This window comes from Vulpes vulpes, chromosome 7 (genome assembly GCF_048418805.1).
Source record: "Vulpes vulpes isolate BD-2025 chromosome 7, VulVul3, whole genome shotgun sequence".
NCBI lineage: Eukaryota > Metazoa > Chordata > Mammalia > Carnivora > Canidae > Vulpes > Vulpes vulpes.
In genome coordinates this window covers 109,808,134-109,831,387 of record NC_132786.1, presented here as the reverse complement: position 1 = coordinate 109,831,387, position 23,254 = coordinate 109,808,134, and the positions used below count along the sequence as shown (strand labels likewise).

The 23,254-nt window shown below is 41.6% G+C and overlaps 1 protein-coding gene across 6 annotated transcripts in view; it reads left to right on the top strand.

Annotated features, from left to right (window-relative positions):
• Window positions 1-23,254, top strand: part of PDE1C (phosphodiesterase 1C) — a 570,553-nt gene that overhangs the window by 59,628 nt on the left and 487,671 nt on the right. For 3 of the 6 annotated variants that reach the window (XM_072764662.1, XM_072764660.1, XM_072764663.1), the window contains exon 2: window positions 10,191-10,271. In XM_072764662.1, the coding sequence (XP_072620763.1) occupies window positions 10,191-10,271 (81 nt within the window). Of the gene's footprint in view, window positions 1-7,835; window positions 8,235-10,190; window positions 10,272-23,254 lie in introns of those variants that run through there. The other 3 variants (XM_072764664.1, XM_072764665.1, XR_012002742.1) reach the window with 2 other exon arrangements.

The following is a 23,254-nucleotide window of genomic DNA, read 5'->3' as shown; positions in this document are numbered from 1 at the left end:
CTTTTATCACCGAAGATTAGTTTTGCCTGTTTGTAAAAGTCACATAAACTATATCATAGAAAATACTATTTTATATTTTGTTTCATTTTTCAACATGATGTTTGTGATGTTCATCCAGGTCCTTATATGTAGCATTTGTTTCTTCCCTTTCATTTCTAGATAGCATTCATTAGTATCAATGTATCACAATTTGTTTTACCCATTTTCTTGTGGATAGACATTTGAATTTTCCCCACTTTTTGATTGTGATGAGTAGTGCTCCTAAAAACATCCTCATACGTATCTCCTGGCACAAATATGTCCCTATTTCCATTGGATAAATACCTAGGAGTGGATTGTTAAGCCAGAGGGTATGTGTATGTTCAGCTTTAGTAGATGCCAGCAAATGCTTTTTTCCCAAAGTTATTGTATCAGTTTAAGTTCTTATAAATAATATGTGAGTAACTCAGTTCCTCTAAATCTTTGCCAGCATTTGGTATTGTTAATCTTTTTCATTTTAGCTTTTGGTGGGTATGCATTGGTAGCTCATTATGGTTTTCTTTTGTGTTTATCTAATAACTAATGAAGTTGAGCACCTTTTTAAAAATTTTTTTTTATTTATTTATGATAGTCACACACACAGAGAGAGAGAGAGAGAGAGGCAGAGACACAGGCAGAGGGAGAAGCAGGCTCCATGCACTGGGAGCCCGACATGGGATTCGATCCCAGGTCTCCAGGATCGCGCCCTGGGCCAAAGGCAGGCGCTAAACCGCTGCGCCACCCAGGGTTCCCAGTTGAGCACCTTTTAAAAAAAAAAATTTAGTAGTTAACATATGGTGCAACACTGGAGTTGAGCACCTTTTCATATATTTATTGGCAATTTAGATATCCTTTTGTTAAATGCCTGTTCAGATCTTTTGCTCATTTTCTATTGGGTTGTATATGTTTTTGCTATTTATTTATTTATTGAATCATAATTGACAGACAATATTAGTTTCAGGTGTACAACATAGAGACTTGATATTTCTATAACATTATAAAATTATCACCATGATAGGTCTAGTTACCATCTGTCACCATACAAAACTATTACAATATTATTGACTATATTACCTGTGCTGTGCAGTATTGTCTATGTTTTTCTTATTGATTATAGGAATCCTTTATTAATGCATGTCTCAGATAATGTATGGCTGGAGGTATCGTGAAAGTCCTGGAATTCTGAAAAGCGTGATATGGGGGGTGGGTGGGTAGGAGAACAGAAAGGGAGATTATGGCATCTGAATAAAACCTCACTTTCTTCTCCTTTCAGCCCTGACAGCCCTGATGTTTTAGGTAGCAATGCCCCTGGTGGCTCTGTGCTTCAGCAAGGGGTAGGCTGGCTCTCCCTCTTGGCCTGTTAATCTGGGTCTTGAAGCTTCATATTCTGGGAATCTATTCAGTATTATAAATTCACAATTTCAGATGATCTTGTTGAGTCCCAAACTTGGGAGTCATCTCCATTTTCTCCCCTCCCCTCCAGGCCCTCACCTCTCCAGTCCTACTATGTCCTATTGATTCTATGTTCCTAGGCCATCTCTTCCCTAGGCCAATGAGATGGCTTCCTAGTGGACTTCCAACTGTTGCAGAGAACTGTTTTATTTTTTTATTTTTATTTTTTAAATTTTTATTTATTTATTTATGATAGTCACAGAGAGAGGGAGAAAGGCAGAGACACAGGCGGAGGAAGAAGCAGGCTCCATGCACCGGGAGCCTGATGTGGGATTCAATCCCGGGTCTCCAGGATCGCGCCCTGGGCCAAAGGCAGGCGCCAAACTGCTGCGCCACCCAGGGATCCCCAGAGAACTGTTTTAAAACATAACATTTGAACCTCTATTTACTATTCTTTATTCTCTCTGTTATTATTCCTCACATTGCCTTTTCTTTCCTTCATAGCACTTATCAGGATTGGTAATTACATGTTTCTTTCTGCCTTTGTTTTTGTGTCTTCTCCACTGACCTGTCAGTTCCATGAAGGGATCAGGCCTACTTTGTATATCACTGTAGCTCAGTAAATGGTGAATTTGAATAAGTGATTGAATTAATGCCTCACATCAAATCTGCATCAAGCCCCCAATGCTCCCTTCAAGTAGTCATCTAGCCTTTCTGGCTACTTCAAGGGATGGAGCTTTCACTACCCCTGAGGCCACCTATCCTATATTTGAAAGGAAAGCGATATACCTAACTTAAGCATTCGGAAAGGAGGCAAAGTGTATAAGTTGAAGGAAGGCCTAGGTCTCAGCAGGATTGAAAAAAGGAAAATCTTCCCAAGGCACCAATGTCCATTCTTAATTGTTTTAGTTGGAAAACTCTTCTCTTTCAGCCGTTGCTTCTTGGCTCTTTAGCCTTAACCTCCCTCCCACCCATAGCGTTTCTAGGGAACTTGGAACTTCTGTTCTGGGGACAAAACAAGCTTGGGCGTCAATCCTGTTGCCATGCCCTGCTTCTGACCTGTTTCTCTGGGACTGAGATCTAGAGTGGAACAAATCACTAGGGCTCTGGAATGGGCTTCACCCATCTCCCAGTGGCTCAGCTCCTTACCTAAGTGTGTATTCAACACCCTCTCATCAAAGGTGCTGGCAGGGAGCTAGCTATCCAAATGTATCACTAGAAAGAAACAAGACTGCAGTTTGAAATTCTGTCTGTATTGAGGCCATGTCCCCAGTGTTTAGCTAGTCTATTAAGTAGTAATCTAACCCTGTGATGATCTCAATTAATTCGACGTTTTCCCCAGTCCCCTTTTGGTAGTCTGTACTCAGCACTGTGGGTTCGCGAGCAGTTTGAAATCCAGCACAGGAAAGGTCCTTCTCTGTTCTTTCTCTTTGTACTCCCACAATTCAAGGTCAAGATGGAATCTATCAGTGTCACTGAACAAGGCCTTGGGACCAGAGAGATCTGGGTTCAAGCTTGATTGAACCCAGCCACTTATTAAGTAGGACCCTGGTCAGGTCACTTACTTTGCTGAGCCTCAACATCCTCATCTGCAAAATGGAGAGAATACTTATCTCTAGGGCCATTGTGAAGATTAAGTAAGTTATGGAAGGTGTCCAGTGCTGTAGGTAGAAGAGAATAGGTGTCCTATATGAAATGGTTCTTTTCCCAGTCTCCCATTTTCTGGGAACAATGGCCAAAGATGGCTTCTGAATCTATTTGACTGTTCTAGGAGATAATATATTTACTCTTGATTTCAGAATGGTATTTGCTGAATTGCTATGAGTACTGTTAGGCTCCTTGGTATCCCTGATGGCAGAGACAAAGGCAAGGTGTGGAAGGTGATTTTAGCAAATGAGCTGGAAACAGGTCCACACCCTGGGGCTTTTAATAATCTATCTCCAGTTCATTTCCAATTCATTTCTGCCAGTGTGGGCATAGAGGACTCTAATTCCCTCCTCCCCATAGCACAGGCCTGAATAATTAGAATCCCCCCAATGCCCTACTTTATATAGTAATTCCAGATGTGTTCTTACTTGATTCTTTTGTACAACACTGACAATAAAGGAAAAAGAAAGAGCAAAAATTTGGAGATCTGCTGATTTTTCTGGGGCAGTAGAAGGATGGATGGTTATTACTATCAATTGCCTATATGTTATAAGTGATAATTTATTAGTATTAGTATTAGAACCCCTCCCTCCTCACACACAAACTTGCTGAATTTAAATACTAGGCAAAGTAATTTAAATGTTGCTGCACCTTTGAAGTAAGGGTGAATCTATATGTAGTGGTCAAAAGCAGGGAGCAGCAGAGTCAAGGCACCTCAAGGTCATCCATACTGGATTAAAAGCTCATCAGCAATTGAGAGGGAGCACTAATGTGGTTTTTGTTGCAAAATATATGGGGCTTATCCCATTCATAGTAGGTGCTCAGTAAATAAGGGTAAGTTGATGAATGATGCTTTTCTTTTGAACATCTTAGAACATTTTTTAAATCTATTTTCCTCAATGAGAAAGGGCTTAGATCCTCCCAAAGAGGGATATGTTAATTAAATCCACAAGCTGATAAAAATTTATTGAGCTCTGTGCCAGGTAGTGGGTATGCAGTAGTGACCAAGAGAGGACCTTATAAGCTAGTGGACAAGATAGGATGTGAGCAAGTAAATAAAGAAATAAGAGGTGTAGATGTGCAGGTGCTGCTGAGGAAATAAACTCTTGATAGGGAAGTTCAACAAGAGCTCTCACTTGAGGAGGTTATTTGTAAGTTGAGATCTGGAGGATTAATAGCAGTTGGGCATGCAGGCAGTTGAGGTGAGACATGGGGAGTGGGTTGGGTTCCAGGGAGGGAGAACAGCATATCTAGCCACCCTCAGGTGGGAGACAACTTGGTTGGTTCATGGGAGAGAAAGGAGGCTGGAGCACCTGTAGCCACTGGAAGATTGGCAGTGTGGTTGGTGTGAGATGAAGTTGGGCAGGTGAGTGGGAGCCAGATCACATGGGGACTTATGAGTCAGGAGTCATTGGAATGTTTTAAGAAGGAGAATAATGCATTCTGATTTGTGCTTGAAAAGGATTTTTCTGATTGCTGGAGAGTGGGTTGGAGGGAGGCAAAAGAGGAAGCAGGGAGATTAATTAAAAGGCTATTTAACAAGAACCTCAATGAGATAGTGCTACACACCACTAAAATGGCTAAAATGGAAAAAAGAGTATAATATCAAGGGTTGGCAAGGATGCCAAGGTAAGCAATGGAGCTCTTCTATACTATGATGAGAGTGTAAAACGATGTAACCATTTTGAAAAGCTATCTGGCAGTATCTTAAGTATCTACTAAAGCTGAATGTTTACATCACTTACGAACCAGCAATTCCACTCCTAAGGATAGGCTGAATAGAAATGCCTACATATGTCTACATTTGTGTACCAAGAGATGTGAAGGAAATGTTCATGGCAGACTATTTCTCATAGCCCCAAATCGGAAATGACCCAAATATTCATTAACAGTAGAATGGAGAATTAGTGGCACATCCATCCAAAGGCATACAATTCAGCAAAGAGAAAGAATGAACTGTTTCTACATACAAACAACATGGATGAGACAGATAGAATTAAAGAAAATCAAGGAACATATAGTGTAGCATTAGTTTTTAGGTGTAGAATCCAGTAATTTATCACTTACATATAATGCCCAGTGCTCATCACTTATTGGGATGAGTGCCCCCCTAAATGCCCATCACCCATTTAGCCTTCCCTTTCCCCCCACCTAACTCCCCTTTAGAAACCTTGTTTGTATTCTATAGATAAGAGTCTCTTATGGTCTGCCTCTCTGTTTTTATCTTCTTTTTTCTTCCCTTTCTCTATTTATATCTGTTTTGTTTCTTCAATTCCACATATGAGTGAAATCATATGATATTTGTTTTTCTCTAACTGACTTATTTTGCTTGGCATTATATACTGTAGTTTCATCCACATTGTTGCAAATGGCAAGATTTCATTTTTTTTGATGGCTGAGTAATATACCAGTGTGTGTGTGTGTGTGTGTGTGTGTACACCTCACATCTTCTTTATTCAGTTCTTTATTCACATTTGGGCTCTTTCCATAGTTGGGCTATTGTTGATAGTGTTGCTACAAACATTGGGGTACATGGGGGCCTTTGGGTAAATACCTGGTGGTGCAATTGCTGGGTTATAGGGTAGTTCTATTTTCAACTTTTTCAGAGTGACTGCATCAGTTTGCATCCCCACAAACTGTAAGAAGGTTCCCCTTTCTCAGCATCCTTGCCAACATGTTGTTTCCTGAATTGTTAATTTTAGCCATTCTGACAGGTATGAGGTGGTATCTCATTGTGGTTTTCATTTGTATTACTCTGATGAAGAGTAATGTTGAGCACTTTTTCATATGTCTGGTAGCCATTTGTATGTCTTTGGAGAAATGTCTGTTCATGGCTTCTGCCCATTTCTTAGCTGAATTATTTATTTCTTGAGTGTTGATTTTGATGAGTTCTTTAGGATACAAACCCCTTATCTGATATGTCATTTGCAAATATCTTCTCCCATTTTGTTGGTTGCTTTTTAGTTTTGTTGATTGTTTCCTTCACGGTGCAGAAGCTTTTTATCTTGATGAGATCCCAATAGTACATTTTTACTTTTGTTTCCCTTGCCTCTGGAGATATGTCTAGTAAGAAGTTGCTGTGGCTGAGGTCAAAGAGGTTGCTGCCTATTTTCTCCTCTAGATAAATAAATTTTGAATGGAAGAAACCAGATCCTGAAGAAGCTAAATGATTCCATTTACATACATTTAAAAATAGATGAAGGGCGCCTGGGTGGCTCAGTCAGTTAAGTGTCTGACTCTTGATTTTGGCTCAGGTCATGGTCTCAGGGTCGTGAGATTGAGCCCTGTGTTGGGCTCCATGCTGGATGAAGAGCTCGCTTAAGATTGTCTTCTTCCTGTCCCCCTTCCCTCATTTCTCTCCTTCTCTTAAAAAAAAAAAGAAAAGAAAAGAAAAAGAAAAATAGATAAAACTAATTTTGGGTGAAAGAAGTCCTGATTTTGGGATAGTGGTTCCTGACAAATTCCTACTAGACTCTCCCAGTCTGTTGGTCACTTTTCCTCAGTATGCTCAGTCATATCATATGACACAACAGTGATTGTGATTCATATCTGTCTTTATTTTTTTATTTTTAAAGATTGTATTTATTTATTCATGAGAGAGAGAGAGAGAAAGAGAGAGAGAGAGAGAGAAAGAGAGAGGCAGAGACACAGGCGGAGGGAGAAGCAGGCTCTCTGCAAGTAGCCTGATGTGGGACTCAATCCCAGGGCTCCAGGATCACACCCTGGGCCAAAGTCAGGTGCCCAACTGCTGAGCCACCCAGGCATTCCCATATCTGTCTTTAATTCAACCATGAGCTCCTTGAATGTGGGCCTGGAGAGGCAGCTGTACACTAGCCATTAATTGCCAGGGCTCTAGAGCCAGGCTGTTGAGTTCAAATTCTAGTTCCCTCACTGATGATCTGAGTAACAACAAGCAAGTTACTGAGTAATTCAGTTTACTTTATCTGTGGAATTGGCTATCAGTAGGACAGTCTTCATAGACAGCAAGGACTCAGTAATTTAATATATACAAAAGCACCTAGAATAATATCTGCCCTTAGTAAGGATTCAGTGAAATCAGCTATTATTGTAATCATATTGTCTTCAAATCCCATTAGATGTCTGACACATGTTATACGGTACATAGTTAATACATTTAATATGTATATGAAATGCTGATTATATGACCGAAAGTGCAAATGGAGGTAGAGAAGAGAATGATTCTTGTGAGCTGGGGTAAGGGATTTGAACATCTGATGTGGTTAGAAACAGGCCTTGAAAGGTTGGTAATGTGGATAGGGAATGTTAATGGTTAATTCAGCAGGCATTCATAGAAAGAACGTGTTCTCCTGAAGTTAGGCCATTTGGTAAATATAGAAACTAAATGTGAAAAATAATTAGCATTAAGCTGATTTTATCTCAAGTTAGTAGCAGACCTGCTATCAAAATTCCATTTCTTTTCTCCCCGGTGTTTGCTGAGGTGTTACTAAGTGTTTTGCTCTAGGAATATAATAGATTTTAATTATTGAACGATGCACTTGAGAAAGCAGAAAGAAGCCAGGAACATTCGGTAACTCTGGGGCATCTGCTTTACGCATTCTGGAGAAATTAACATAATATGGTTACGTTTCCACAGCCACCCAAAAGTAATTTTACGGTGACTTAGAGATTGCTTTCCTCTCCCACATCCATTGTCGCTTTGCCTTTTGTGAATTGTTTTTCCTTTTGGAACTCACCTGTGCTGTCTTCTGACAAATCAAAGCCGGAGCTAACAATGCATGTCTCTGCTCTGTGATTGTATTAAAAGAAAGGCTGCCTCATAAAAGGAGAGAGAGATTATTAATTTGTCTTTTTTAGGATGTGCGCACTGATTGTGGTTGGCATAATTCTCTTTGAGGTTTTTATTGTCACTGGGCAATTGTTTCTTCAGGTAAGAGTAGATGAGGACTGCTGTATAAGAGGGATCAGGACCTTTGCGAAACTAATCTTAGTCCTCTCCCCGCTCCAAAATTCATAGCCTCTGGGGCAAGATGGAATTCAGTTTGAATCAGGACTCTGTCACTTGGTAGTGGTGCATCTTTGATTTTGAGCCTTACTCACATCTTCTGTAAACAGGGAATATGACACCCACCTTGTAGGTGGTGTGAGTTTCAAGAAGATGGAGCACTGTGGTGACAGTATGAAGCAGAGTCCTGGAGGTGAGTAGGTGCTTAAGAAATGCTTCTTTCCTTGATCTTACTTTTTCTTTCTTTCTTTCTTTCTTTCTTTCTTTCTTTCTTTCTTTCTTTCTTTCTTCTTTCTTTCTTTCTTTCTTTCTTTCTTTCTTTCTTTCTTCTTTCTTCCTTTTTCTTTCTTTCTTTCTTTCTTTCTTTCTTTCTTTCTTTCTTTCTTTCCTTTCTTTCTTCTTTCTTTCACCTTCCTTTTATTTCTTTATTTATTTTTAAGTTAATCTCATTCTCCCAGAGAGTGTGTTACACGAACATATTTAAACTGACATGGATATGTGAAAATCAACATGCAGACGAGACTCTCATTTTGTGAATGTGTATAGGAGTGAGGATGGATGGGTTTGCATGTGTGAGCTTCTGGAAGGCATGCAGGTACAGGTGTGACAATATTCCTAGAACAGTTCCTTGCATACCACCTTCAAGACCACCTTTTCCTTCTCTTCTACCAAGCAAGCAAATCCATTAACCAAGAATAAGAGAAAAAAGTAGCAGACTGGTCTGAAAATGCTTTGGACAAGAAAAACCCATTATGCTCTTAGAGAATCTTTAATATTTGTTACACTCATGGTACTTGAAATTCAAAATACACAAGCAGTTATCATTCTGAAAATATGCTATACTTTGAGTAGTCTCAGTGAAGCCCAAACCTCTGTGAACTGTACAAAATATTACTATAAACAAGGTATGGTGAATCAATAATCCATCAATTGGTGGGTTGAAGATTCTGTTTGGCAAATTGGCACTCATTGAATTGACCTTAAATCACCTTGTTTCTACTTTTCCACCACCACTTGGCTGGGCTGTGCATAGGGCAGCTTTGCTCTGTATCTAGGCTATGGCATTCTGGGGGGGTCTTTTATTTATCCTGTTCATTTTGGATCTGGGGATAATAAAATGCATAATTCTGTTTTACTTATCTATGCTCAGGAAGCATTAAAACTATACAAAAGTACAGAAAATTCTTTTAGTTATAAAATATGTGTGATTAAGCACAATATCAAGAAGCATTTCTGTAGGAATATTTTCACTTTAGAATGGACTTCTTTTTTTTAAGATTTTTAATTTATTTATTTGGGAGAGTGAGCACAAGCAGTGGGGAGGGGCAGAGGGAGAGGGAGAAGCAGACTCTCCACTGAACTGAGAGCCCAATGCAGGATTTGATTCCAGGATGCTGGGATTATGAACTGAGTTGAAGGCAGACACTTAACTAACTGAGCCACCCAGGCACCCTAGAATGGACTTCTTAGCTTTTCAGACTTTGAATCCACAGGGTTAGCTGGGGGGGGGGGGGGGGGGGGGGAGAAAATGCACCAGACCTATTGAGGACTTGTATTCAAATCCTGACTTTGCCACATATGAGCTCTGTGACCTTAACCTTTCTGAGTTTGTTTTCCATTTGAAAAATGGGAGTCATTGTAATTACTCATAGGGTTGTGGCAAATGACATTCTACAGTGGAGTTTGGCCTACTTTTCTACTCCTGCCTCCTCTGGACCAGTGCTCTCAAGATGCAGGAGTATTTCCCACATGGAGATTTCCAGGGGTCTGGAGGAAGCTCCGTTCGCCTTCCCAGATGGTCCCTTCCCAGTGATGGCTTGCCCATTGTCTAGATGGCTCAGCCCCTTGGTATGCTGGCTGAAGAGATAGGAATCAATAACACCCAAGGGGATGGATGCCATCACCTGGAGAATGAGAAGAAAAAGAAGCCTGTACAGAACCCTTGGGAACACCAAAGTTTAAGGGGGAGAGGGAGGGTAGAAGACTGGGTGGGGGGAGCAGGGCACAGGAGTGCAGGAAAAACCAAAGTTAAAGGCCAAGCAGAGGAACTAGTCAAGAGCGTCAGGCATCCCAGAGAGGTCACCCAGGATGTGCTCCTCTGGTTATCGCCAGGTGCCTGACAGGGCATGTTTCTTTTCTTTGCTGACAGAAGCCAGGAATGCAGTGGCTGCAGAGGAGTGCCACAGCCCAGGGGAAACTGCAGAGAAACTCGAGGGCACAGGAGAGCAAGGTAAGCCCCATACAACTGCAACTGGCTTTGTTCAAAATCCTCCAAATGCTCTTCTTTCTTCTGCTCTAGCAACAGCTTGAAAGAGCATGACATGTTCTTTTGGTTCTATTAAAATGGTGGATAAATCAAGACTCAGACATGAATGCCTTTTTCAGCCATTGTGGAGCTGGGGTATGAATCTAGGTGTCCTGAACCTCAGTCCTGAACCCTTTGACTAGGCTGGCTGTGTCTTTCAGGGGCCTTCTAAGCGTTTCCAGTTCCCAAGGAGCAAGACAACACTTCATGTGGTATCTCAGCCATACCGAAGGCCTGGCTGTAAGACTGCATTGTTTGTTTTGTGGGAAAATATCCAGGCAAATGTGGTTCATTTTAACATTCTCATAGCCAGTCATTTAATGATTTCCGCCTTTACTCTTACACTCACTGTCCTTCACCATGGTCACTTCTGCCGGCTAGGTGGGATCCTTATTGTCCCAGTGAGAAGACCACCGGGCAACCCAAGAAGGTGCGTGCACTTTGGAGAAAAGAGGAGACTCCTGCTCACACATGGCTTTCACTTGTTCTTGATCCTTGGCATTTTCTACTTGGTGTTCCTGCTGCCTTTCTGTTTTGTTTTTGGTTTTTGTGTTTTAATTTAAATTCAAGTTGATAAACTTATAGTGTAGTATTGGTTTTAGGAGTAGAAATTAGTGATTTATCACTTCCGTATAACACCCAGTACTCCTCACAAAAGTCCTCTCCTTAATGCCCATCACCCTTCTAGCCCCCACTTCCCTCCAGCAACACTCTTTATTTCCTAGAGTTAGGAGTCTCTTATGGTTTGCTCCCTCTCTGTTTTTATCTTAAATTATTTTTCCTTCCCTTCCTCTATTTTCATCTGTTTTGTTCCTTCAGTTCCATGTATGAGTGATATCATATGGTATTTGTCTTTCTCTGACTTATTTCCCTTAGCATAATATATTCTAGTTCCATGCACATTGTTGCAAGTGGCAAGATTTCATCCTTTTTTGATGGTGGAGTCCTCTTGCCTGTATGTTAAGTGACAGTCCCAAGTGGTGCAGAGTGGAGCCTTGCCAACACAGGGCGCCCCCCAGTGGTGATGGTGGCAAGCACAGCCGTGTGGCCGGTGCCCCCAGGGGAGGCAGTGGGGGAGGAAAGACCTGTGTTTTCCAAAGCCAGATTCCTGATGCCGTGCACGGTGGCATTTTGGGAGTATTGGACACAGGGACCCTGTGAGACTTTGGAGTGTAGAAGGATTTCATCACACTCAGAAGTGGACTCGGTTCTGATCCCAAGCATCCCCATGTAAACTGCATGTGTGAGGTCCTCCAATGTGCTCAATGTTGCCAGTCCCATTGTCTCCTAGCCCACTTCCCCTCCTCATTTATGTGAAAGGAGCACTGCAGTCATTAAGTAATTTCAAGGAACTCTCTTTGAAGAGTTCAGGGTTTGTAAAGAGCTTAAGAAGTGTTGTGGAGTGTAGGAAATAATGCGGGCAATCAGAAGTCCTGGAGCGAGAACCACACTATTTGTTAGGGCAGTCTATGCTCCTCTCTGATCTCGTCCCTTTCCCTACGACTTCCCACTCTTCACAGGTTACTATGTTGAAGAGACATTATGCAAAAGTGCAGTAAAATGCATATGGCTTGAAAATAATGTAGCAGTGACAATAAGAGCAGCAGCTGACACTTATTGAGTAGTTACTACATGCTGGACACTGCTCTAAGCACCTTTCACACATTAAGTCATTTATTCTCACAACAGCCATATGAGGTACTATGATTGGCCATGAGGAAACTGAGGCAGAGACCAAAGTCATTAAGCCAAGGAGAGTAGGGCCAGAGTTTGATCCTGGCTATAGAGTTTGTATTCTTCTTTGCGATGTTTTACTGCACGACTGTGGGTATGGGTAGGATGAAAATGATGTGAAAATGGTTAGGGTGAAAATGACACTAATAATCTAAAATAAAAGACCCTATCACTGTTGCTTATGCCTTCTTACCATTCTCTTCCAAAATGAGACTAGCGCTAATGTTATCCCTCCAGGAATCTGTGGGAGGGACTCAGTCCTTGTGCTGCATCCTTTCCTCCCAACTTCCTTCTGTCTTGGCAGCATCTGTGTCTATTGATCTAGTCACTGGAGGGTCAGTGGGTCTAAACTGAGCTGCCTGAAGGCAGGGACCAAAGTGGGTGGACTGTGGGACTTGGACGGTGGGCCTCTGGGCACTCTTGCAAATTTTCTCCAATTTCCCTCTTCCTTCCTACTCCTTTGAGACAGCTGGATGTCCCTCCTATCTTCCCAGGAGAGTCCCTGTTGAGAGGTTTCAAGGGTCCATCTGGGTGGGTATCACGAAGCAGGTCTGCAGTCCTCTGAGCAGCTGCTTTTAGGGAACATCATCTTCATGGCATTTGGGGCTTCTCTTTTGGTGAAGAGGAAGCTGCAAGTGGTCAGTGCTGGGGGCCTGTGCCAGTGCTGCGGATGGGAACCACGCCTGCCAAAGATACTTGGAATCTAGGGGTGGGGGAGAAGCTTGGGAGGTGGCTAAAGGCTCCCTTCCCCAGGGACAGAAACCTCAAGGGCAGTAAACCTCAGGGGCACAGTTCTATATTCCAAATGTGGGAATGAGAAAAGAAGAGGCGTCTAACCGGCACTGGTCTCCTGCCTGCTTAGTTATTTCTTTGGACCTTATTTAAAAAAAAAAAAGAAGAGGTTGAAAAAGTAAGAGTGAGTGGAAGGGCCATGAGATGGGAGTGTCTGGAACTTTACACCTTTCAGAAGATGGAGAGGAGTCAGACCAGTCCCTGTTTAGATCTCATATCCACCCTGCTGTGGCTGGCCTCAGTTTCTTCATGTGAGAAATGGGAATTGTTGTGAGGGCTCAAGGTGATTCTGTATGTGAAAGGGTCTGGCACAGTGATCTCGATGAATAGGAGTGAAAAATGAAGACAACTACTAGAAGGACCCATTGACTTTTCTTACTTCTTTAAATTTAATCACTGAATTAACACCCCTGTTTTACCCTTTTCTACTTCTTATTATTTCCAACATGTGATCCTGCATTTCAGTTTTCCTTGAGATGTGCGTCAGTTGTCACACAGTTTTAGTTGATCCCGTAACCGTGTGCCGAGAGTAGGCTATGTGTCAATGACGATGCTTTGTGGTTTGCAGGATATCTTCAAAATCAGAGAGAGAATTCACGAAGCCAAGAGGCAACTCATGTGAAAAGAAGAAACCCAATCACCTCCATTCTTCCAAATGCCCTTTGCTGTCTAGAGAGGTATTTTGTTAAAACTTTGATCGCCAAATAGATGTGCAAGAATTTATCACAATGAAAAAACTACCTTTTGGTAACTTAAATAGCTGACAAAAGCATCTCAGCATTAAATCATTAATACTCCCACTTGCTGCCAACTATAACTGCTTTCTTTTCTCATGATAATATAGACTGATTCTCTGGTAGAATTTGGGGGCATCAACGTAATCAACATCTGGAAAAATTTGCTTGTGATTCTGCAATTTCAGTCATCTTGTCAATGTAGAGACTTTGCAATTTCCCTACCCATGAAGATTTTTAAAATCCATGATCATAATTTAGAATTTCAACTACCCAAGTGTGTAATCTATTTCTTTTGGCATTGGCTTGCATTGTATGGCAAACGTGCCTAATATTTTATTAAGTACCAGTATATAAGATATCACATTACTGATGATGTGGTCCAGGATTTTTCCATTAGGTCCTGGTATGATGGAAGAATGAAATCCCTTCTAAAAGGAGGAGCCTCAATTGTTTGGGCAATGAACATAAATTTTGTTTACTCAATCTGTGGTAAAGATAGACCATCTTATCCCTGTCCTTGGAGGATGAGGAGAGCATATTTTTGACTCAGAAGGCTGGCATGCTAATTTCCATATTTCTTCTTGAAACCACTGCCAAAACCAGAATATTAATGTATTCATTCAACAAGTATTAACTGCCTGTTAGGTGCTAGATGTTGTTCTAGGTATTTGGAATACATTAGTCAATGAAACAGACCTTGCCCCCATTAAGCTTACAGTCTAGGTATGGGTTATTGTTCTGGCTCAGGATAATTTATACATTTTATTTTATTATTATTTTTTAAATATTTATTTATTTGAGAGAGAGAGAGAGAGAGAGAGAGAGAGAGAGAGAGAGAGAGAATCCTCAAGCAGACTCCCTGCAAAGTGCAGAGCCCATCCCAGGACCTGAGCCAAAACCAAGAGTCAGCACCTCAACACACTGAGCCTCCCAGGCTCCCCTAATATACATTTTAAATTATAAAATGTTTTAAACATGAAAATGCAGGAACTAATTTAGATATCCATGTCTGTACTGACAACTGACTTTTAAAATGTGTGTTTTTCTTTCTTTTGAAATGATGAGCATAGTAAAAAATTTGGAGCATACATAAAAGAAGAAACTCAATTTCACCGATGTTCCAGGTGAGAGGCCAGGGGTGTAGCCAGTCTATGTCCGTATGAACTAGGACAAGCCTGAAGTCCCTGGTTCTGTGAAACCAAGTTACCTATGACTCTAGCACCAGGATATAATTATTGTTACCATTTTGGTACATTTCCTTCTTGTCTTTCTAGAATGTATTTTTACGTAATTGCAACCATATCATATCCTACTTTGTAGTTTGCTCTTTTTTCTTAAATTTAGTTTATCTTTACTCTAACTGTGCTAGTCTATCACATTTCACATCCTTATCATTATCATCAACAGCAGAGGCCACATCCAGGACACAAAAGTGGAGCGCACTGTGTGTGTGTGTGTGTGTGTGTATAGCTAGCTGTGTGTATCTGTGTGGGTACACGTTTGCTGGTGACAAAGAACATGTTTGCTATCCTGTTTGAGGTGAATCACTAAGCTGGAAGAAAGTACGAGATGAATTTAGCTGCCAGTGAACAACAGATGGAAGGGAATCTATTATAAGTCATTTTGTACTTGTAGTAGGAAATGGTTGGATCCAAATAGGTGGATCCACTTTGGTGTCGGAAATCCTCTTTTGGGCAGCCTGTCTGTTTTCTTTGGTTCCAGCATTCCTGATTCCTGGCACTCTTGATAATTCTGTTGCCAAGGTTGTCACTGAGAGGAGTTACTTTCTCTAGGGATTGTAGAACCACAGTGAGAAGCTCTTAACTCCATAATACATTCTTGTTATTGGAGGGCTTGAAATGAGATGTATGCATAAAGCACTTAGAACAGAGCCTGGCACAGGTGGCCTGAGCATGTTAGACCCCTAAGAAACTGCTCCCGTACCCACGTCCAAGTGCATATCTGAGCTGATTCTACCTATAATGGGTTGTCCATTTGGGACCTATTGCTATGCAGGTCGTTACCTTGGATGCTCTGTATTTATTCTAATCCTCTATTCCCCAGAGCCTCATCAAGCATCTTTGATGTGGCAAATTTTGCTGGCCTACTAAAGATCATTCACCAATTTTCTCTGTTATTCCTTTTGCCTCTTAACATACTGGAATTTTTGTATTTCTATATATTTATGTTTTCTAGTTACAGAAAGAAAAAATATCATATGTCTCAAGAATCATGCAATTTTCAACTGCTAAGTAAATTATACTTTTGGCTTGCTTTCTAAAGTCAGAGCTATAACATACTATATAATTGTTTGTACTCTTAAACATGTAAAAGAGGTGTTCTTCTTTGGGGCAAAGCTTTAATTTATATCATGGTGGTGGGTTTAGGTAATTTGGTCAAATTAGCATGGATTTAAGACTGAAAGGTTAAAACTCTGATTTGGGGCAGAATTTTTTCCTCAACCCTAGTATATGAGTGTAAACTGTGCCAGCACCTGGTGAATTGGATGTCAAATTTGGTCAAAAGATTGGTGAGGATAGAGTTTCAAAGGATTCATGTTTATCAAATCCTCTTTTCTTTCTTAAGGTTGGAAATAGACCAGGAATGTTTGGGATGAATATTGCACAATGGTAGTGGTTCTCATCCCTGGCTTCTCAATAGTGAGATTTAAAAAAAATACTAGACTTTCCATTCAAGACCAGTGAATCATATTCTGTTTTGGTGAGTCTTGGTGTCTGTATGATTTACTAGTTCTATAGGTGATTTCAGCTATTGGTGTTGATGAAAACCACTGTTACAAGTAGCATTGAAGCATTTGTGCTTTGCCTTTCCTGAGCAGTGGGTACTCGAGCATACTTGGGTGACCCAAAGTTACTGATGAATCTTATAGCATACTAAATAAAGGTCAGAGATAGTTGCAGCCCGAAGAAACTATGGCTCAAACACACCATTGCCCAGACATCTGAGACTGTTTTTCCTGCAGAGACGTAGAAGGTCAACAGCCCATGGATTTGCCATGGGGCCCTTGAATTCCATTGGGTATGGGGGTCAGGGTACCTAACATTTGTCCCCATTCCACAGTTGTCATGACCCATTTTCATGCTGTCTTGGGGAATGATGGAGATTCATGTCTATGAGTAGAGACAAAACAGCAGAGAGTTAGTGGCCACTGTGTGCCATGGGGCATAATGATAGTGACTGCTAGTAAAATATTATGCCTTTTAGAGTGTGGGCAGGGGCAGCCCAGAAGGCTCAGCGGTTTAGTGCCACCTTTGGCCCAGGGTGTGATCCTGGAGACCCTGGATCGAGTCCCACGTCGGGCTCCCGCATAGAGCCTGCTTCTCCCTCTGCCTGTGTCTCTGCCTCTCTCTCTGTCTCTCTCTCTCTCTGTCTCTCATGAATAAATAAATTTTAAAAATATTAAAAAAAAAGAGTTTGGGCAAGTTGAATGGAAGTCAAATTTACTTTATTTTATTTTTAAAATATTTTATTTATTTATTCATGAGAGACACAGAGAGACATAGGCAGAGGGAGAAGCAGGCTCCTCACAGAGAGCCCCGTGCGGGACTCGATCCCTGACCTGGGATCATGCCCTGAGTCAAAGGCAGACGCTCAACCACTGAGCCACCCAGGTGTCCCTGGAAGGTAGATTTACCCAAGCTTAAATACCTACTATGATTTTGGGTAACCTTATTAAATTTAGTGCCACCTTATTAAAATTGCCAAAAGTATTAGTCTAATGAGGAAGGTTAAAAGGCTGCGCTATAGGCGGAGGAATCACCAGTGTTTCTTTCGGAGACACTTTGTACTGTTCGAAGTCCACTAGGTACAGTGATTCCTGTGCACTAATCATTAATTTCATTCACTCAACAACTTCTAATGGGGATTTACATATAAGATGCCAAACCAGTGAGTAAGACATGGTTCCTAATTTGAAAGGCCTTTTTGAAGGCATTCTCACTTGTAACTTTTGCATTTATAAAGCCCTGCAGGAGAGGCTTGATTTTGCCCATTTTAGAGAAGAAAGTGAGACTCAGGGTAATTAAGCAACTTGCCAGAGGTCACACATCTGGCAGACCTGCCTCATCACCCAGGGCTTCTGACTCAGGATCAGGGGCCTTTCCTCAGTGGCGTCCCCAAGAAGAAGAGTCAATAGCTTCCAGGAGTTGGAGGGGAGACAGGTGCTAGCAAAGGCCAATGTTCCTGTCCAGACCTACCAGGGAGGGGCTCTCTGAAATGAAGGCATAAATATGAATTCAAGACAATTGTAATCATTTCACCACAGGGAGAGGTGAATGAATCTAAAGGCAGATAAGGAAACAGAGGTGGCCGAAAGGGGTCTTCAGGTGTCATCAACTGCTCTGAGGGTGCCTGGGCCGAGAAGCACAACCAGGTTCATGGACTGAGGGAAGGAAGTGTGGAGAGGTGCAGATAGATGCCAGACATTTAGGTAGTAGTTCTGCCAGGACTTAGTGGTTAGATGAGAGACACAGAAGGGATAGTAATGACTCACAGGTTCTGATCTGATGATAGAATGGGTGGGAGGACCATTTACAGAGATGGGGCTATTGGGGGTTAATAGTGAGGTGTTATGGCTAGGAATTCCAAAATGCCTGACCATGAGGGACCATGTGGAAGTGATGTTTAGTCCATGCTGCATTCACCAAGCTCTGTGTCTGGCCTAGCATGGGCTGCTCCCCCCAGGAGAAGGGCACTTTCTTCTCATCCTCACAGATGTGCCATATAGGCTCTTCCCAGCAGAGATCCTTGCATTAGTGAATTTTGCTCCAGGAAAGAATCAGGGAAGAAATTCTCCTATGGGAATAGCTGGAAAGAGGGCAATAAGGGTGGGCCTAGCCTGGGAAGGGGTGTGGAAGTATTAGTCCCCTCCCCCAACACCCTAAGGGAACTCTGGGGGCAGAACAAGAAGGCAAATAATTCAGATTTGGATGAGTTGAGATTAGGTGCCTGTCACACCTTCTGAAAAAAGAGGAGATGCCCTGTTGCTCATGAAAGTGATCTAGGCTGGAAACAGATACTGCAGAGTGATTGTGGGGCTATCAAGAGTGAAGAGGATTGCTCAGTGGAGAAGGGATGGAGTGAGAAGATCGAGCTTCCAGGATGAGAGGTTTCCTGGTTACACGACCGTAAAGGAATGAGCAAGAAAGCTGGGAAGCAAACCAGGAGCAAGCTGGGCCCTGGATACCCAAGAACAAAAGACATCCCAAGTATGCAGCCGTGGTCCACAGAGTTAAATGCGGCCAGGAGCCCTAGAGGATGGGGGCCACACATATCTACTAAATGTGCTAATGCCCAGATGACAGAAGTGTTGTGGAATGGGGAGGACATTGGAAGCTGGACTGCGTGTGTGTGTGTGTGTGTGTGTGTGTGTGTGTGTGTAGGGGAGTAACTGAGCATTTCCTCAGGGTGCTGTCTGAGCCATGTCCTGTGCAAGCTCTGGACTTCAGCTCTCAGGACTGCCTTGTGAGTGTCCGCAGCTCAGTTGAGTGACCTCTATCACCTAGAACCTCTGGCTCAGTTGCTCATGGGGTGATTGATTCTCTGGGGCTTGGACCCAGGAGGGAGTGAGCCCTAAGCCTTGTTTCTCTTGCCTCTGAACATGGATTATCTCAAACTTTCTATGTAGAAAGCAAGCACAAAAGGGACCTAGTGTCCTAGTGATGAATGATAATGTGAAAAAAATTTTATTGAAAGTTCACCATGAATCAAGTTCAGGGTAAGTTTTTTTTTTTTTTTTAAGATTTATTTATTTATTTCAGAGAGAGAGCAAGCAAGTGGGGGGGGAGGGGCAGAGGAAGAGAGAGAGAGAGAGAGAGAGAGAAAGAGAGAGAACCTCAGAATTTCTGCTGAATGTGGAGCCCCCAACTTGTGGCTCCATCCCGGGACCTTGAGATCATGACCTGAGCCAAAAGCCAAAACCAAGTCACAGGCTTAAGGGACAGAGCCACCCAGGCACCCTCAGGGTAAGTCTTTAACATAAATTATCATATTATTACTCACCTATTCCCTATGAGATACATGTTACATCTCCATTTTACAGAAGAAGAAACAGACTCAGAGTGGCTAAGCAACGTGTTCAAGTGCACACAGCTAGCAAGTAGAGGAGCTTTTTGTTCTATTTGTTAATTTTATTTTTATTTATTTATTTTTATTTTGTTAATTTTAAATGTTGCTAACCTGTTTATTATGGAGCTGTGTTTTGAAATGGCTCCAAAGCTCATCATAGAGAAAGATGGAGGATGAACGGAGAGAGGGAATGTCTGAGAATGATTATCTTACCACTATCACGTCACCTCTTGGCATGCAGTATTACATGTTACATCTGTGTTCACTCTTTAATTCATTAAATGTAGTGAGGGCCTACTATGTGCCAGGCACTGTGCCGGGGCTGGGATGGAAGATCCATCCCTGCTACCAGCAGCTCATATCCTCATGAGGTGATCAGTGTGCAAAAAAACAGTATGAGAGCAGTGTGATGGTTCTAGGATGAAGACAGAGAATGGGGTTCTGGGGAGGCTCTAAGTGGAGTGGCCACCTCCCTCCAGGAAGGTCAGGCAGGAAATGTTTTCTGGAGGATCTGGGATATCAGTGGAGCCTTGAAGGTTGAGGAGGAGGTCTCTAGGCAAACCAGGCGGTCTGAGGGGGAAGAGTATTCCAGGCTTGTATTCTGGATTATGTAAAATGAAATCAAGACATTTTGTCGCTACTGCAGAATTATCCCATTCTCAAAATCTCCTGACGACAAAGGCTATTGGAAAGATCTCCCCTAATTCTCCTGGCAAGAAAGAAATTTAATTACTCTAATTTGCTGCTTAATATTTTTTGAGACACTGAAGGCAGATACTGAAAAAATAGTCACTTTCACTAATGCATTAATAACATGTAAACTTAGAAAAAAAATAGACAGGAGGACATCCCTATCATATAGCAAAATTACCTCATTGTGCAAATAGAATTCTGTAACCTCCATCAGGGACTTCCAGGTATCTTTTTGGCAGCTTTCTTGGATGCTCAAGGGTGTAGGCACTTTGGTTTTTATTCTTCCTGTTTGTTTAGATGGTCTCTGTCATCCCTGGGCCTAATTAAAATGAGAAATAAAGAATGGGCTCTAGGGAAGCAATAAGGTAGAAGCAAAATGAAACTGAGAGGTGTGAGTGACAGCTGAAGAAGACTTGCCTCCCTAGATACAGACTTTCTGAGACTGCTCTGTCATTTGGATGCTCTGTTCCAGGGACTGTCTGGAACTTACTCTTCATGTAAAGTCCTCAAAGGTAGGGACCGTTTCTTGGTTAGCACGATGCCTAACATGTTGTTGGTAATCAATAATGTAAGAGTCCTCCCTTTCTCTATTCATTTCTTCTTCCTCTGTGTTCCAACTTGAAGAGATTACGTTTGGTGGACTAGTGAGATTTCCTGGTTGCAAACAAGAGAAACGCCCCTATGCTGGGTCATTCACAAAAAGGGAATAGAGTATAAGATAAGGTATTAGGGCGTCTTATGGAACTTAAGAGGAGCTGGTTCTCAGATGCTGGCTGGAATGGCTCTGGAGTGTCCAGGACCTTTCTTTCTTTTAAAGATTTTATTTATTTATTAGAGAGAGAGAGAGAGTTGCTCTGTGCACAGGTGTTGGGGCAAGGGCAGAGGGAGAGAGAGAGAGGGATAAGCAGTCTCTGTGCTGAGCACAGAGCCCCACATCAATCCCATAACCCTGAGATCGTGACCTGAGCCATAACCAAGAAATGGATGATGAACCGATTGAGCTACCCAGGTACCCCTGGAATGTTACCAGAACTTTCTTTTCATCTGTCATAATTCCTGTTCCCAGAAAAGATACTCATTAGCTCCATCTAGATCTTACCAATTACAGCCAGAGGAGCAGGGTTACAGTTCAAAAGAGCATTGGGCAACATGGGTTTACAATTCTTAGACCATTGGCTGTTAGGAGAATTCCAAATGGTAGGGAGCTTCCTACCTGAGAATGGTTGAAATGTATTAATGAAATGTTGAAGAGCTGTCTTTTCTTTGGTACAACAAATAAAAAGTTATTTTCTTAGGAACCTGACTTTTTGATAACATATGCTATATATAGGATCTCGTCTTTTTCTAGAAGTTTAAAGACCAATGAGCAATAAATACATGCCATTGGCACTCTTTTTCATTTGGAAATAGGTATCAGCCCCTTCACAGGGAGTGTCAAAGGACATGACAGTAGTACCCATGTCAGAGGAGTATCCTGCCAGATTTTTTTTTCATATGCAGTTGTTATGTTTTGAAGGGCATTATTTCATCCATGAGCTATGAGCTGATTTAGGTACTGAGTTTTTGGGATGAAGTAGGGTCATGCATTATCTCTTGGGAGAGATTAATCTTAATCTAATTAATGTTGGCTAATGATGAGATCAAACTATGAATATGTATATTGTTTTTTCCTTCCCTCCTTCCTTTATCAAATATTTGTGGCTATACCTTCCTTGTTAGAATCCACTCTAGCAGTTAAAAAAAGGATATTTCCTTTCCAAAGTTATTTTAGGTCCTTATTTTATTTTATTTTATTTGAGAAAGAGAGAGAGAGAGAGAGAGCACACAAGCAGGGGGAGGGGCAGAGGGAGAGAGACAAGCAGACTCCCTGAGTGGGGAGTCCCACATGGGGCTCTATCCCAAGACCCTGAGATCATGACCTGGGTCAAAGGCAGACCCTTAACCCATTGAGCCACCTAGGTGCCCCCACCCAACTTATTTTAAAATAAATGTAATGTAAGATATTTAATGTAATCTAAGAACATTTTCTGTAAAGGGGCGGATAGTAAATATTTTTGGCTTTGCAGGCTATACAGTCTTGGGCAGAACTACTCAACTCTGCCTTTTGGTTTAAAAGCAAGCCATAGACAATATGCGAGTAAAGGGGTGTGTCTATGTTCTAATATTTGTGGACACTGAAATTTGAATTTCATATAGTTTTAGCATGTCAGAAGACATGGTCTTTTGAATTTTCTTCAATAACTTAAAAATGTGAAAGCCATTCTTAGCATGAAGACTATAAAAACAGGTGACAGGCTGGATTTGGCCTGCTGGCATTAGTTTGTTGACCCCTGTTCTAATAAGATTGCAGGATCTATACAACTGCTTAGCTGTTTGGGTTAGTTTTCTTACTTCATAAGCACTCTCGACTGAGTATTTCTGAGAGAACAAGTAAAAGCTACGCTTCTTTTGATCTTAGTCTTGGGCTCATTCTTTCTTGGCTTATATAATGTTAGCATTCACTTCACTTGGTTTGGTGTTAAGAGCTCCACACCGAGAAGGCTGCTTTGAGACTCTGCACTTGAAGCAATGCATTTAGTGGTTCTGTAGGTGTGCAATCTCTAAAACCAGGGAGAGAGAGGTAATGATTCTGGGGAGAAGCAGTTTAAAAACAGTTCTAATTGTTCAGGCAAGTTATTTTTACCAGTCTTTAGGGGACAGATAAATGATCACATTGTTATTATTTTTATAGATTGTATTTCAAAAAGCTTTTCTGCTAAGAGTGATTAAATACCAAGTCTTAATTTCACTCACTCATGGAAAAATTTCCATTGCATTAGATATTTTTTTCTTGATAATTTACTATAAGAGACTGTCACTCAGGGC